This window comes from Malaclemys terrapin, chromosome 2, assembly GCF_027887155.1.
Source record: "Malaclemys terrapin pileata isolate rMalTer1 chromosome 2, rMalTer1.hap1, whole genome shotgun sequence".
Taxonomy (NCBI): Eukaryota; Metazoa; Chordata; order Testudines; family Emydidae; genus Malaclemys; species Malaclemys terrapin.
In genome coordinates this window covers 223,314,440-223,332,426 of record NC_071506.1, presented here as the reverse complement: position 1 = coordinate 223,332,426, position 17,987 = coordinate 223,314,440, and the positions used below count along the sequence as shown (strand labels likewise).

The 17,987-nt window shown below is 39.7% G+C and overlaps 1 protein-coding gene across 1 annotated transcript in view; it reads left to right on the top strand.

Annotated features, from left to right (window-relative positions):
* The window catches only part of CHN2 (chimerin 2), a 211,629-nt gene that overhangs the window by 76,391 nt on the left and 117,251 nt on the right, over positions 1-17,987 (top strand). Inside the window, exon 2 of the mRNA XM_054020062.1 lies at positions 6,904-6,942. Within this exon, the coding sequence (XP_053876037.1) occupies positions 6,904-6,942 (39 nt within the window). The remainder of the gene's footprint in view (positions 1-6,903; positions 6,943-17,987) is intronic.

Genomic DNA, 17,987 nt, shown 5'->3' with positions numbered 1-17,987 from the left:
GTTCGCTCTTGGGACTAAGAGGGACCAATAACAGCTGCTTTAATATAAGTAAAATAATCCCCCAAATGACAAAGTAAAATCTGAAAATATTGCATATTTAAAATAGTTTCCAACGTTACTGAAAATGGTACAGTGATATGGTGAACTGAGGTAGTTTTGTGTGTGTATACAATTTGCAAGAGACTCCAAAACAAACAAAAGGATAATAAGCACTCACCACCTTCTGTACTCTCATTAGGGATTTAGATAAGAAGTGAAAAATGAACATTTGTTATTGGTAAGTAGTAAGTACACAGTGGAAAACAAATAATGCAACGATGGCTTTCATGTTGGAAAAATTATGCAACTGTCTCCTCTTCACTCCCCAGCCCCTCTCCAATCATTTGTATATTATAATTGCAATTATTTAAAAAAATCTGTCAATAAATATTACTGTTTAATCTCACTGTTCTGAAAGACAGCCTTTTAGTTAGCAGTTACATGACAATGTAGATATATATTTAATGTGAAAAATAGTGTAAACAAGAAACCCTGAGTTTAATCTTCATCCTCATTTTGAATAAAAAGTTTTTTTAAAAGAAAACCCCAAGATTAAATAATACACTATCGTAATGCAGGTGTAGTATATAGTGGAACTGTATAAAATCTATCATTCATTCACAGGAAATTTATCTTCAAAAGCTGGATCTTTGAGATAGAACAAAAAAATTGTAGTCCTGGTTCAGAAGACGACAGTAAAAAACAAAAAAATAGTAACCAAGAGACTGAAGTAGTGGATCGTGTGGGTTGTTAAAACTGCATACTAGCCCCAGTCACTGACCCAATGACTCCTAATGGCCTCTTTCTTACCATCGCCCACATGTCACTGTGGTTCTCAAATTACTTGTCAGATGAAGAGGAGGACTGAAGTTGGAGCACTGATGGCAGAGAATTCAGGCTTAGGCCAGGGCCGGCTCTGGCTTTTTGGCCGCCCCAATCAAAAAAAAAAACAGAGCGGCCAGAACGGCAAAGCAAAAAAAAAAAAACCTGTGGCGTGGCCGGAGCGCGGGTGCAGGGGGACCGGCTGGGGGGGGGGGGGTGAGGGAGCGGGCAGGAGAGAGAGAGAAGGGGGCTGCCAGGGCTACAGCAGGGGCGCTGCCATGCAGCCCCTCCTGCTGCGCTGCCGCTTGCCACGAGGGCTCTGCTCCGGTCGGCGGGGAGAGAAGGAAGAGGAAGAGGCCCTCTACAGGGCGGCCGGAGCGGAACAAACAAACAAACCAAAAAAAAAAAAAAAAAGCAGCTGTGCCACCCTAGGATTGGGCAGAATGCCGCCTCGAACAATCTGCCACCCCAAGCACCAGCCTGCTCAGCTGGTGCCTGGAGCCGGCCCTGGCTTAGGCAGACAGACAGAAGTACAAAGATTTTCTATAAGCCTGCATTGAAGCCATGGCAAAGACAAAAAGGTCCTTTTCCCTGTCTTCCATAGTAGCTGCCAAAACATGGCCAACAAGCTATTCAGGGTGACAAACCCTTGATCAACCCAGATTGCCGGTATTCCACAACAGAGCCCAATTCTACTTTCTGGGGAAAACTAAGATTTCAGAGTACCTAGGTTGGACGCCGCATAGAACCACTGTTAGCTGGAATGTAGAAAGAACGATATTACTATGTCACTTATACTTAATGCCACATCACTTGTGAGAATGATACTGCCACTATCATTTAGGCGATATTGTCAGTTTTTAAGCAATCCTATTGACAGAACCTCTGGATAGAAATTAGATAAATTGTAGAACTAATTTGAAGTGGAACTGAAATAGTTACAGTGGATTTATCTTCATAGCTAAGAGTCCAGTGCACTAGAAAGTAAATCCTGATTCTATGATGATACTCAGTAGTAGTAGTAACTGTAGAATTTAATTTTGATCCATTACCAGAAGCACTGATTTTAAACTGTTAATATCAAACTATTTGGAGGAAGTACACTGAATTCTTTTCAATACTCTTGACAAGCTGCAATGGCAAGACATCCTTAAATAAGAAATGTTTTCACTCACTACATGTCATATATGGATCTTAGCAGTTAGAGCTCTTTTCCAATGGGTCATCAATCCTAAAATTTAAAAGAATCAAGAGAATAGTTTGATTTCCATTGGATTAGATGTACTTTGACTGCACAGCGCTCGGTATTTAAACTCCTGTACACCAAAATCGAAGAGCAATAAAAAAAAAAAAGCTGATGGACTTTTTTCTGAATCTTGACAATTGATCATCATCTTTTTGAACTGCAATAATTGATTCAGATTAAAACTGGATTAAAATAACCCTCAAATTCTCTTCTTCAACCACATTCCAAAGAATAATAGGTGATGTCTTTGGTGGCATAATAAAAATCTGGGCCATGCATGGAAAAAATGAGACTTGAAGTCCATGCATTATAGCACATACACAGTTGCACAAAATAATTATTTAGGTCTATAACCTATGGGGTGGTGGTTGCTGTGCAAACAGAATTTGAATATGGACCTCAGGTCTTGTTTTTCACAGGTTGTCCCTCATTTATCAAACATCATTGTTTTAAGATGTTGGCCCTTTATTTATTTTTCTTTAATTAAAAAAAAATCCTTGTTACATGGATCTTGTCTCTTGCATCTTAAAGCTGTCTAAAACCTTTCATACGCTCTTTCACTGTAAGCTTCATATTTATTCAACCGCTATTCTTCTCCTTCAGCCTTACATGAAAATATCTTTCTTAAGCAGTTTTTTATTCTATTTCTTCTTTGTGAAGACTAAAGCAAATTAACTGTAGAACTAATCTGCCATTCCTCATTCCCATTTTCCGGTATCATTTTTACTTGACCAATTTTCTCCACTATTTTTTCTGCCTAATGTGACCGAACTGCTGTATATTGAGAATCCTTTGATTTGTTGAAATATTTTCTGAAGTTAGCATTCAGCATTTCTTTTGTTCTCTCTATTATCCATTTAACTAGCTTCTAGATAGTTTTTTAGATATACTGTAATACAACCAATTTGGAAGACAAATATTTATTTCAAAGCCTTAGATAAACAATATTGCTGTTAGTATTCTTTATGTGAGTATCTATTGCCATTTCTAGTCTTTCCAGCTCTTTTTATTAAATTTATGTTCCTCTTCTGTAGTACATTCCCAATATAATAAAGAATTCAAATAAAATCCTCTGGGCATTTTTTAGTCTTTCAAAGTCAGCCTTTCTAAACTCCAAAATGTTTGTGTTAGAGTTGACCCTCTGACATTTTGTGATTGTTTCACATTTGATGTTTTATGCTCACTGGTTTTTAAGTGATGTCTAGTGCCGTCTAGTGCCAGCCTTATTTGTAACACAGTACTTTCTGAAATTAGGTCCCAAATAGTTGTTGAAAGTGTGGGTCATTCAATAAAACAGCAATAGGAAACAAGCATGTACTATGTCTAGGAATATGTCAGCACATTTATTTTTGCATATTATTATTATCCAATCAGCACCTAATTACTATGATCAAAGCTAATGTTAATAGGCCCTCACCTTCCTTCAACTTGGGCACTATTTTAAAAATGACATGAAACCTGGACTCAGTGGCCCCTCTTCAAACCTCCTGCATCTATACAAAATAGACAAAAACAAAGGATATTAAGTTGTCATAAAGTAACTGAGGGGATCACCCAAAATCTGATGGACAATCTCAGTACTCCAGTGATCCAAACCAGGTTTCACCTGATGGTGAAAAGTGAAGAACAACCCAGGTGATTTCACGTCACATATGAAATAAGGGGGCGGGGGGAAATCTGCAATATGTAAGGTTAATCAACAATCAAATTTTGAAATGTATCTCTTGGCTTGCTTACTGTTTGTGGAGAATGGATATGAACAGTTTTCCATTCTGCTAAATAGAGGCAGAAATGATGTAGCTAATGGTATGAGTAGCATCCAAGGGACCAGGAAACCAAAAAGGAGTGAATTACAGTAATCTTGTCTGCAAGTGATGATGGGAATTGTATGACTACAGTTGGGTACATGGAGAGGGGGGGACTTTCCAAATAATTCAAAGATAGAAATAGATACCCTGAGCTTTTGTTGAGAGCAGCCTTGCATGATACCTGCATTCTGCACCTGTCCCATTAGTAGTGGATTCATCCCCCATTAATGGGACAACAAATTATACCTGTGAGTTCCATTACATGTTTCCCTGAGCCATAAACAGGAACATTGTCACTCTGGATTGAGTTTAAACCAGCTGTCCATCACTTCCACATAGATCTGTGCCATCAAATACCATCCATGATGGTTTGACAGTAAATAACACTGATAGCATTTACACTGTGTGAATGGTAGGTATTATTATGTAAGTCATGTATACGATATACACCTGGAGAAGTAGGATGGAACCCTGCAGTGTCATGCGTTAGAGTCTCTTAGTAATGGCACGTAGGTGCCCCTCACCACTTGTTGAGAACTCCCACTTAGGAACATTTTCATCCACTGAGGAGTGAATCCATCCCCCTCCCGTCAGGGCCACAGCCTGACAGATCTGACATAATCAGCAAGTGAGAAGATTGTCCTTTACAGTGACTAATGTTCTCTCCATACCACAAGTCTGTCTGAAACTAGGCTGTACAGTGTCAAGCCGTTTATAAACATTTATAGCCTCATTGATGTATAAGAACATAACCTGATTCACTTTGCTTTTTCTAACTGCTAGAACTAACATTCATCTGTAAGCAGGGGTGCTGGAACAATTGATATGGGGGGGGGGGTGCTGAAAGACATTCTGTAAACCCTGTATATAATGGAAACAACTTCAAGACCTGGGGTGCTGCCACACCCCCATCACCCCTAGTTCTAGTACCTGTGTCTTTCCATCTGTCCAAACTGTGTGTACTTTCTCACCCAACAATTCATAGGCTTTCTTTTTCCCAGATCAATAGAATAGATAAACCAATAATTGCTACCTTAATGGTTAAAGAGGTTAATGGAAAATATTTCTCAATTAGTAAAGCAGATTTTGTTGTGTTCTGGGAAATGCAGAAAATTTTTAGGAAGCAAGCCATGGAGGTGGGTGTAAACTCAGTAATAAAATGCCTGGGTCAGATCCTCAGCTATTTTGTATGTCAGACAGTGTTTCTCCACTGATCCTGTGTATGCAAAGACCAGAGAAAAGAATAAAGTTTTTGACAATGTATTGTATGTGGCTCATGTTATTAAATTGCATTGTGTTGAACAATATGTGAAGAACCAGTTATACAGAATACCTGGAAAAAGAATGTATTGAGAATTGTAATCTCATAGGGAAAAATGAGTGTTTGTCTCTACTTGAAATTTAAATACATTTCACTGTTTTCATATTAACGTCTTCACATAATATAAAAATAATTACCAATTATAATGAAGTAGAAAGCTAGTTACCCTCGGATTGCTCTAATATACGTACCTCTTTTGGTTTGAGAGCCATTTAAATTTGGCAGTGTTGTCTACAACAGATGAAGTGGATTTATTTGAAATTCAAGTCTAGTGGACTTCAAGAGCAATATATCTGCGAATTGTTACAGATTATCATCCCAGGCAATAACTGTGATAATTGCTAGGTTTTCTCTTTTTAAAAACAAAGTAGTTAAAAGTGGCATACTGTAGTTAATCATTAACATTTCCAGTAAACAAATTTTTTCATGGAGGTATATAAAATGTGTGTATTTATAAATAGACACGGAGAGTGAGCTATTAAAATGTAATTTAATTACATTAGCATAACTCGAGTGGGAGTTTAGTAAATACCAAATACTTTAATTAGCTTGCATCTTTTTATTTGGAAGATTAATGATATGCCCCTACATGACTGTTTACAGTGTTTAGCAATATGACAGTTTAGTGCCAAACTAGTATACGTGACCCTTTTAGAAATAGCTGTTTATTTAATTGTTAGAATTCAAGCTGGGTAGGTTGTTGACAGTGGGGTATTCTGGGATCTCTGGATATTAAAGCATGAACTAAACTAAAATACACAAGTCTGTTAGCCCAGAGTGTAGCTGGCTTGCCCAGTCAGTATTGCACTCTGTCCCCGGCAGCTGGTGGCTGGGATATTTATATGAGCCTACTACAGCCTTTAGTTCAGGTAGTAAAGGCTCATGATTTTAGATCTTGAAGTCTAAGGTTCAATTCCCACTGCAAACAACTTTCCTGGGGGCATCATGTAATGCTTTTGGTAACACAGAGTATCAGCTTTTTGTCTCCTGTGTTTGTCTGTTCTTTGCACCAATGGATAATAATTTTAGTCTTTTACATTCAGTTGCAGTTTTTCCACTGTACTTTTTTTTTTTTTATTGCTAATTCAGTTTCTGGAAAATTTGTAAATCACACATTGGATTAAAGGTAGGAAAATTAATTGAATCATCCATGTTGGAATAATCAGATCTGCACACATCTGAGTCCAGTCTGAGTCACACATGTTTATTGGCTTGATACTTACTTTTAAAGCCTTGATAAATAGGTTAAAAACGTGATCTGAAATCAAATTATAATTTGTTTTATTATGCCAAGCCAAGTAAATATTGTTTGAACTCCCTCCCTAGCTGACCAATCAAGTTAATTACTTTAAATATATTTGAGCAAAGGAGCTATATGAAAATTGGTAAGAAATTAATTCTGTCATATTTAAATAATTTGTAAAAATGGTATTGAGTCCATAAGTAGTGAACGTGATATTCTTCTCTAACTTCTCTAACGTGATATTCTTCTCTAACTTCTCTAACGTGATATTCTTCTCTAGAACTGTACTGTAAATAAACATGCAGTTCTCTTGAGAAGGAAATGTTAATATTGCTAACAAGCTGTGGTCTCTACAGAAGACATATGTTGACAGTCTGACTGAGTTGCCAATTGATTGATTTCGTCTTCTTTTTTTTAATTCTAGATGCTGAAGAATACCAGCCTCCAATATGGAAATCTTACTGTGAGTATATCAGAAATCAGAATAAATATCCAAATCATCTTAAAAGAAGTTTCAATGGAAGGTGTTTTCCCTCTCTCTAAAACAATTACCTAAGTGCGTTCAGCTCTTGTGAAAGTAGCTGCATTGGCAAATTGAAGTTTTCTGTTTATTCAGATAACAGATACAATATGGGTTGCAGCAATGCAAACTCCTGCACTCTCCCTCACTGATGTGAAGTTCTATAGGGGCCATTTTTGTGGGTGACAGAGTAGTTCGATCTCCGTATCCATTCGGATTTGGTTTCCTTGCTGAGGCTGCCAAAAAGGATTCCTGTTATGGCAATTAGTTCTTCACTGTGCACTCTTGCTGAGCCTGAATTAGACTGAGTGAACCAAATTTTTTATACAGGCCACAAAGCTACCTTCAGGTGATAATCGTTTTTGATCCCTAGAAATTTAATCTGGTGGTTTAGAAGTAAAAGGCCCAATATACTATTTTCAATCTTCTGGACTATCCAGTTCTCCTACTAAAATACCATTTATATGAAATGTAATGCAGAAATATGTTGTATGCTGCTTTCATTCCAGTTACACTGTACTATGATGTAGCACTGAGCTGATACAAAGCAGTTGGCTTTACAATCTTGATTAAAATTTGATTTAAAATAAAAGATTAATTTTAAAAACTTCACTGAAAATTTTAATGAAACTGTAGTGGTGGTGGTGTTTGTTGTTGATTACCACATTGTTATTTAAGCATGCTCATAACTTTAGGCACACGAGTAGCCCCATTGACTTGAGTTGCATACAATCTTAAATACCTTGCTGACTTCAAAGATGTCTCCTTAGAATCTAAACACTATACATGAATGATCTTAGAAAAGTAAGAGTTGTAGCCCTGTTGGTCCCAGGATATTAGAGAGACAAAGAGGGTGAAAGTATTGTCTTTTATTGGGCCAACTTCTGTTTGTGGGAGAGACACGCTTTTGAGCCTACACGAAGAGCTCTGTGTGGCTCAAAAGCTTATCTCTCTCATCAACATAAGTTAGCCCAATAAAAGATATTACCTCACCTACCTTGTCTCTCGTGGAAAAGTAATACAGCCCCAAAATGCATTGTTTTTCCACAGTTTTGGTAGAATTATAAGATTATTGCTGGGAATACTTCTCCCTAGACTTCTGTTTTGCCACTGCCTTGTTTTTTCAGAGAAAAACTAATTCATTCTAACTTAATAGAAACTGACAATGTGATAAATTAAGCCTCAGCAAGATTATATTGACTTCAGTGGAACTAACTTATGCACACTTTAAGTTGTGCACACACTTAGTAGCTTGCTGAATCGAAGCCTACATTTGCTACTTCCCCTCCTAATCAAACTGTACTGAATTTTATTGTTTTTAGAGACAAAATGCTTCCTTTAAAAAAAAATTGCAAAATTTAACAATTTTAGCCTGACTATACTTGTAAAGGAGTGCTTTAAATCAATGTTTTTTTAGAGAGAAATCCTGGCCCCGTAGAAATCAATGGAAAACTTCCATTGACTTCAGTGGTCTCAGGCATTTTGGTATGTGTGATGCAGCCTTTTTATGGAAGAGTTCAGGACAGAGCATGAGCTTTTCATATCATTCCAGAGCTGTATCACTTGTCTTGTGTTGACCAGATTAGTACAGTGCAGTGAAGTATTTTTTCTTAGTTTTGTTTTCATGAAACAGCCCATGGAAACTTTTAAGCAAACATATCTAATTTACAGAGCATGATAAATAAGTTATTGTTAAGATATATTCAAGATCCGATTTTGTAGTTGACAACAAAGTCATCTCAGCATCTAAACTTCATGTCTGAATGACTCTGGAAAAATTAACTCAGCCCCAATTTTCATTGTCTTTAAACACATTTGATAGTAGTATAAAATTACAAAGATTACTGTTGAGAATATTTCTCTGTAGACATATGTTTTTCATTGCAGTCTTGGTTTCTTTGAGGAAAAACTACTACTTTATTCCTTCCAAGAAACTGACAATATGATAAGTTAAACATCAGGAAGATTACGCCCAGTGGCGGTATTAACCTATGAAATGATCTATCATTGTGTAACATCATAGTTTTTGTTTAAATTAGCGTATGTATTTCTCTTGAAGTGTCTGTATTCATTGATGTTGATCATTATTCATGTATTTTAGTTAATTTTTCCCTTTTTTCAGTTTGTCAGAATACTACTAGAATATCCTGTATACAGTTTTTAGTTTAAAATGTCTTTAATTACTGAGACAAGGTAGGTGAGGTAATATTGGAGCAAATTCTGTTGGCAGAAGTAATGTTCAGAGCTTTGTGAAGCTCAAAGCCTTGTACCTTCCACCAAGAGAAGTTGGTCCAGTAAAAGATATTACCTTGCCCACCTTGTCTTTCTCATATCCTAGGACCAACATAGCTGCAGCACTACTGCATGTAACATTTAATTTCTGTATAAGTTTAGAGACACTGTGTTGTCTTTTGATATTTATTGACATACTAATCAAGCTCCCAATCCTGCAATCTGTACCACACTGGCCCTATATCCAGGCAGAGTCTCATTCAAGTTTACAGTGCTCACGTGCGTGCAGAGGTCCACCCATATGGAACTGCTTGCAGGATCCAGGCCTTACTTAATGACAGCCTAAAAGATTGTTTTAACAATATTTGGAATCACAGCTGTGTAGGTCTGCTGCAGAGAGGATGCCTATTTCTAATGTCTGAAAGGTCTTCGGGGTCAGTGATTGCACTGTCAGAAGATGCACCACATTCTGTTTCTTCATATATTAGGGGATGGAGAGGACAAGTGACCATTACTTTGATATTACTAGTGGGAACCCTGGTACAAGTTAGAAAGTAGCTAGCAGCCAGTGAACACTGAGCTACATCGTGGATTAGATTTCTATCTCAGTAATCAGTCAATAAGTAAACATGTTTCCAACCACTAAATTGTTTGTGTTCTGTGGCACATTAGGAAGATTGTATTAAAAGATGTCTTTTCCCCTTCTGCCATTACTAAAGAAAGGAAAATAAGAACTGTAGTGTAAGCTAAACTAGTCTCCATGCTCTGTTTCATATGTGAAGCAGACAGTTATTTTTATATTTGAAGTAGAATAGGAACAGTTTTTGTTTTGGCTCTCTAGCAGCACTGTATATGTGTGCTTGTGTCCTGGAGAGGAAGAGGACCCCAGTTTGTTCTATTCTTACCCTAAGAACATACCAATCTTGAACAAGTTATGACTACACTGCAATTAGACACCCGTGGCTGGCCCACGCCAGTTGACTTGGGCTTGTGAGGCTTGGGCTAAGGGGCTGTTTAACTATGGTGTAGACTCTCAAACTCTGGGACCCTCCCACCTTGCAGTGTCCTCAAGCCCAGTCTCCAGACTGAGCGCAAACATCTGCACTGCAGTTAAATGGCCCCTTAGCCTGAGCCCCGTGAGCATGAGTCAGCTGGCATGGGCCAGCCGCAGGTTTTAATTGCAGCGTAGACACACACTTTCATTCAGGCTTGCTCTGTCACTAATTTCAGCGTTTGGAAAGATTGTCCTTGTCACATTGGTGTTCACCATACAAGATGCAGAGGGCATATCCTAGCACCAGCAGACCCCAGTGGTCTACTCCCTCTGAAACGCTTACTTCCTACCCCCGAACAGCTGGAAAAGGTAGAGTAATGAGACAGAACATCTGAGTCAAGGCTCAGTCAAAAACTAAGGCTCCCTTTCTGCCATGTTCTTAGACATGTGTCTGAGGCCATGTCTACTACCACTTATGCCGGCAAAACTTATGTCGCTCAGGGGTGTGAAAAAACACCCCTGAGCAGTTTTAGTTTCGCCAGCATAAGTGGTAGTGTGCACAGCGCTATGTCGGTGGGAGAGCTTCTCCCACCACATAGCTATCACCACTCATTGAGGTGTTTTTATTATGTTGATTGGAGAGCTCTCTCCCATCAGCATAGAGTTGCCACATGAGCAATCTTACAGCTGCATCAGTACAGCTGTGCCACTGTAAGCTTGCTAGTGTAGACAAGGCCTAAGTCTAAGTAAGTGAGTAGTCCCACTAAAGTCAATCAAACTACTGATATGCTTAGGTAGGCATGTGCTCAAGTACTGCTTATATTGAGGCCTAATGGCATAAATCAAGGATCTTTTTAAAACTTCTCCAGAAAGGAGGCGCAGTGGTTTCTATAGATTCTTAAATAAAAACAAAGATGCACATATTCCCTACCCATCAGAGTGTAACTGATCATTAATCTTGCATAGTTTAAGAGGGGAGTCTTGAGTTCTTGACACATTACAGAATTTAAAAGGCAGCTGGAAGTCGGTCACTTTTTCCCTAACAGAAGGGGGGTGAATATAAGGTTTTCAAATGCCACTTGGGATGGGAGCTACAGATATCACACAAAACCCAGGCAGGCAGTGGTTGAGAATCCACCTTTCCTGCAGACAGGAAAACCAGCCATGCCACTGCTCAGTTGTGAGAAATTTCAGTTATGGGAGAAACCTCTCAGCTACTGTGGGCAAGCCCAAGTATAAAGAGGGAGAAACAAGAAGAGAGAGGACTGAAGAGTTTGAGACTTCAAGGGAGCAACATCTCTGCCACAGGAGCTAATATAACACCGACAGACACCGGTCGTCGATGATCCTGGGACCTTTGGAGCTAAATGCATGAGCCTCTACTGTATGAGCCAAAAGCCACATGGCTGTTAGCTAAAGTTGTAGAGCAGACTCATTAATCTCTCTCTAAGTGGTCTCGGTGCCACTAGATGGGACAGAGCACCACACCCAGGAGGTGTGTGAGTTACACTAGCACCAGGCTGGCTCTGAGCTTCGTAAAGCCTCCTGGAGTACAAGGAAAGAAAGTACGTAGGGATGAAAGCCCTGAGGGCCAAGGGCTTTCTTTGGAGTTCATTTATGTTATATGTATATACTCTGCCTTTTTGTTGATTTTAATTTAAGCCACCGCTGCCTGGGTCAAGGACTGACCCAGACCATTTGTATTAGGATTTTGCCCAAGGTGGTGGTATCCTTGACCACTGACACCATCATTTTGTTGCTTGACCTCAACAGGTTTCACGGTAAGAGAATAGGCTCTCTTGAAAAGGAACTCTAGAGTTTCCCTTATTCATTCCAAAAGACAATTCAAGCCCTGTCCTCTAGCTGTAACAAAATAAGAGATTTGTATGCCCTCTAGTGCCTGTACACCAGAGCAAGTGATTATTTAAAGTTTTGTTAACCCTTAGAAGATGCTTAGATTGGCTGTAGTGCACACCAGTGCCAGACACGCCACTTACATTACAAAGTTATTGTTCAAATGCCTGCTGTAAAGCCAATTTTTTAACTTTGATATTGCATTTTAGACCCATTATTTTTGTGACATCAGTGTGCACTTCATCTGTGTTTCATGCTGGAATAAAGAGCCACTGCGAGTCTGTGGCAGTCTCTAAGTAACAATGAATCCACTTTTTCCAAGGCAAAAATAATAATGAATCACTTTGTTGAAAGCATCTCCTTTTTTTGATCAAGGAGAATTTGTCTCTAACCTGTCTGTCAGCTCTAAAGGTAGAGGTAGACTGAGTCAGATGCAATCACATATTTCGTACTATCACCAGCAATTATTTTGCTGGCACTTCAAGACACCGTCATCTTGTATATTTAAAGACTTTCAACAACAACAACAAAAAAGTCTGGATTTTTCTCAAGTTCTGAGCACTGAGCAGCTCCTGCTAAAGGGAATGTCAATCAGAGTGCTGAGTGCTCAGCACTTTTGAAGATGTATTGAAGTTAATGGGAGCTGCCTGGTGCTTATCACTTCTGAAAATTAGGTCACTTAATCAGCCATCTAAATACGGTCATAGGAATTTAGCTGTAGGTACCCATTTTGTAAAATCTCGGCCATAGTATTTTACTTGTATTTGTATCACATCCGTAGACTTAAAAATAATAAATATTTGATATGTGAACAAGATAGAACACCTATAGAAAAGGACACAGCTTTTGATATCATTGATTGCTCTCACTCTCCTCCTTATCATCTCTTTGTTTCTGAGATGCTGTCTTTGGCCACTGACACTATCAGCCTCTTTCTCCAGCAGCTACTCTGGGTTGTCTTGCTGTCAATTTAAAGTTAACGCGACCAAAACTGAACTCCTTGCCTTTCCAATTCACAACATTTCCTTGTTATTGTTGAAGTCGCCTGCTTGCCACCATCCAGCAAGTCATTCAGGCCTATGACCTGGGGTCATTTGCTACTACTGCCTCTTTGTGATGGGGTCCTCCGCTCACCGCTGGAATGGCTTCTTCTCCTGGGGTTTAGTGCTATATGGCCAATGCTCCTTCCTGTAATTGCAGGCTGTCTCTCTCTCTGTCTGCAGCCTCACTTTCACTGCAGGAGCTGTTGTTGCCTCTTCATGACTTGGCCCTCTGGCCAGGTCACTCAGCGTTCCCCCGCCCCCTTCTGGGGTGGAGTTGTTCAAAGTCTCTTCGTTTCAAAGAGCATCCAGCAGTCCTCACATGTGGTGCCCTGACCCTGTCACTCCTGGAGTGACCCAGGCACTCTTCCAGTTCACTGCTCTGCCATTACCACTTTCATGGTGAACCAGGGCCTGCCCTCTATTCTGGATTCCAGCCCAGGGACCCTACAACACGCAGTCTGTTCAGTCCCAAAATTTGCTGCTTCCTACCCTGCATCCTATAGGCTCTCTTCTCCCGCCTGCTCTCTTCAAGGTATGCCCTTCCTTCAGGCCCAGGCCTCCAGGTTCTCCTCTTTCCCTGGGTTTCCTCCATTGCTCTCTACTAAACAGAGGGTGATTACAAACTTCCTCCCAGCGGCCTTTGCTGCTGCCAGCTTCCTGGCTTTATAGTAGCCCACCCACCTCTGCACAGGTGAGCTTCCCCCTAGTTAGGGCTTTTCTCTCAACCTTAATTCTCCTGCATTGCAGCCTACTTGGCTGATTGGGCCCACCTGGTCAGCTCAGGCCTCTCACAGCCAGTGTGGGAAGTACACCCCACCACACTCTTCCTCACCCAGAAGGAAGATCCATTCCTTGCTATTCTGAGCTATAGATCAATACCAATAGCTGCTACTGGATAGAGTCCAATACAGTTCCCGATGGGAAGACCACTCAGATTCTTTTCCAAAGTCAGAACAGTAGTTCTATCTCCAAAGTGGCCAGACATGAAGAGAGTAGCCAAATTGGGTAAAAAGGCAAAAAGGACTTACAAACACTTCTATACTAGACATCACTCAGAGAACAGCCAGATCTAAGGAAAAGGAATTCATCGACCGGATTGTATGTGATTGAAACTGATGAAACTGGTGGAGAGTTCAACAGAAACCATCAATATCTTCAGTTTTTTTCTCAGAAAGAACAATCAATAGAGCAAACTCTACAGATGGCAGATGCAGAACAAGAAGACAACTGAATGATTCTGAACTGACCACACCCAGACATTGCAACTAATGGATAGCCAGATGGACCAAGTTGTTACACATTCGGATCTTGTATAGAAAACCAGTAAGATTCTGAGACACTTAATAGACTGATACGTACTCATCATTAAAGATAGCATGACAGTATGATTTTTTTTTAAATGAGGAAAAGGTAAAACTAAAAGGGGGAGACATGATGGAATGTTAAAACTGTGTTCGTGTTCACCCACTAGGTTGCACCATGTGCAACATAACTTACCTGAGCTGGTAACAGCCATACTTGGCAGTGCATTAAAGTATCTTAAAAGAGAACAGATCTCTTATACTGCTCTCCATGACAGAATCTCTGTAGCCAGTCCATCTCTGGTACAGAAGCCGAACCTGCTAGTAGTAGCCTTGTAACCTACTACTTCCTCCATGTACAAGGAGCACATGACAACATCAAAGCAGTATCCAAATTATTAATTATTATTACTGGTGCATTACAGTTGACTTACTGCTTCTTCCTCCATGACATTTCTAAGCTCAGAGCTCTTTTCTCTCCCCTCCCAGATAAATCTTTTCCAGACCCTTATCTTCCATCTCATTACTGTATAGATGAATTACCTAAGGCTCTCTGAAAACCACATCTCCCCCTTCCACTCTGCACAAAACATAATCTTTCTTGCTTTTCATTCTGATTGAACCTCTCCACTGATTATTCTCACGCCACCACATCAACCTCAAGCTTCTTATTTGGCTTTCAAAGCTGCTCATCACTCTGCGCCTCTCTACTGTAATTATCCTCCTTGAACTGTTGCTTTATCCCCCTCTCTTTCCCCTCTGCTCTGCCAGTGATGTCAGCCTGAAAACCGCATTTGTCTACTTCATCCCAGCCACTTCCACGCTGTCTTCCAAACTGTTTCCTATACATGGAACACCCTTGCTGAGCTGTTCTGCAAAGCCATTACTTTGTCATCATTTAAATATTTGCAGAAAACCCACTTCTTCCACAATAGGTACAAAAAACAAGCTTTCTAGGTCATGTTATAAATTGTTTCATTTATTTACCTTGTTAGTATGGCTGATTATTTTTTGACAGATTTTTTTTTTTTTTTTGGAGTTGAAAAATGGAATTCTATCCAAGACTAAATTTGTGTTTGACACAATTTTGATCACTGGAAAAAAACTTTAAATGAAAAGTTCTGGGAAAAAAAATCCCCCCCCCCATTTTGAAATAATAGAAAAATTTCCATATTCTTGTAATATTTTACTTTCCTAATTTCCCCCCCACCCTCCGCCTCCCTCTCTTTTCCACCAGAGGAAAAAAACTATTACTTCCCTCTTGCCTATGTCTACATGCCTCAATCACAGGACCCTCTGTTGCTTCAATCGTCTTTGTTGTTTTAGACTGTGTATTCTTCTGTTCTTTTTAAGACTATGCCCTCTGTGTTTGGAAAGTGCTTAGCCCACTGTGGGTGCCAGCGCAATCGGAGTAAATAATAATAGGTATTAAATAAAGACACATATTCAAACTTGACTTACTTAAAAATAGTATTGTTGGAGTATCAGAGGGGTAGCCGTGTTAGTCTGGATCTGTAAAAAGCAACAGAGGGTCCTGTGGCACCTTTAAGACTAACAGATGTATTGGAACATAAGCTTTCGTGGGTGAATGCCCACTTCGTCAGATGCATGTAATGGAAATTTCCAGAGGCAGGTATAAATATGCAGGCAAGAATCAGTATGGAGATAACGAGGTTAGTTCAATCAGGGAGGGTGAGGTCCTCTGCTAGCAGTTGAGGTGTGAACACCTGTACAGAAGCAGTTTCTCCTCCCTTCGTGTTCACACCTCAACTGCTAGCAGAGGACCTCACCCTCCCTGATTGAACTAACCTCGTTATCTCCAGACTGATTCTTGCCTGCATATTTATACCTGCCTCTGGAAATTTCCATTACATGCATCTGACGAAGTGGGCATTCACCCACGAAAGCTTATGTTCCAATACATCTGTTAGTCTTAAAGGTGCCACAGGACCCTCTGATACTATTTTTAGATATTTAAAGATTTTATATTTGAATATTGATTGTATTTAGTGCTCAACGGTTGTTATCCGATATCAAGTTAAATGCCATGCTATTTTTAAACATGCTTCTTAAATTCTCATAAGGCCTTGATTCAGTAATTAATGCCTAACTTCAAGCACTTGAATAGTTCCAATTAAAGTTAATGGAACTGTTTACATAGATATGTATAGTTAGGAACAGGTAGCTTGCTGAGTCAGCAGTATCTCCAACTCCAAGCATTCAAAATCATGAGATTTTTTTAGAAGATACAGTTTGGGTTCTTTGTAGTTTAGTTTAGTATTAAGTCTTTAGGGTATGCTGGGGGCCACAGTTTTTCATGTTCTACTGTGTAACCATGAGGGTTGCAAAATAGCTTTTTTTCTTTTTAAATGAAAGCTGAGATCCTCACTTATTCACATGATCAAGGAGCTTTGAAAAACGCCATTTATCATGAGGCTTGTGAAAAAATTATGGGAGTTGGCAGCACTGAATCAGGCGGGTCCATATACTAATTCATAATATTGTGTATATATTTATGGCCAGATTATACCCCTGTGCATAAAAACCTATATAAGAGACAGGAAATCCTGAAGGGTTCTCCATTTTCATTTTCCATGCTATTTCCCAACCAGGGAGGGGATAGGGTTTTTCATCCCCTGCTTCAAAACTAGCAGGGAGCATAACACCCCCAAAACTTGCATGTTCCCGAAGACTAGCAAAGAAGTCAGAGGAGTTACAAGTGGTGGAGGTGTCTGTGTGAAAGTCCAGTACCTCCACACTTCCCAAGTTTCTTCACAGTTTTCTTCATCCCTTCTTTTAAAGGGTGATCTATGGCACAAAGGGGCTCTGAAGAAGAGGTAATACAACCACCAACCATATTAGCTTTTCAGTAGATACTCCACAGTTTTCCAAGGCTGAGGGAGTTCCCCATCACTTGTCGTCTTCCCACAACCTGCCATCTTGTTGATCCACAGCCCATTGGGATCTTGGACTGGGGATCACAATACCATAGAGATGGGTTGCCCATCTCCCCTCTATATGTGTATAGAGGTCTACATACAGAGGGCTTCTCTTCAAGGGAGCAAGCAAAGCTTTGGGATTTTTACTAAAGCTGAGAAGAGAGGCACTCTATTTGCATTGTAATTGCTTGCCGTTCATCATGTGTCAACCCACATTCACTACTTGTGGAATAGAAAGAGGAAGGAAGAAGCCTCCTTGAATACATGAAGGGAGAGCAGTAGGGGTCAGCTATAAGGAACGATGGGAGAAGTGAGACCCAGAGTTCACTCAGTTGCAGTGCCTCACCTTAGAACCCGCAGAACGAATTTGACTTTGGGAACCCTTAGGATGAGCAAAGTTGATCTGAAATATATTTGAGGGTCTTAGGTAGCACATTAAAAGGAAAAGGAAAGTGGGGAAATGTTAGCATGTGGAAGCACTAGGGGTCTCATTCATTCATAAATAGTTATCACTCATGTCTTCAGTATGCATTGATAAGATTCTAGTGAAGTTTCTTGCAGTTCTTTCCTAGCCAAGTCAAAGACACTGGAATTTTATTTAAAAATTCTATTATTGAGCTCTTCA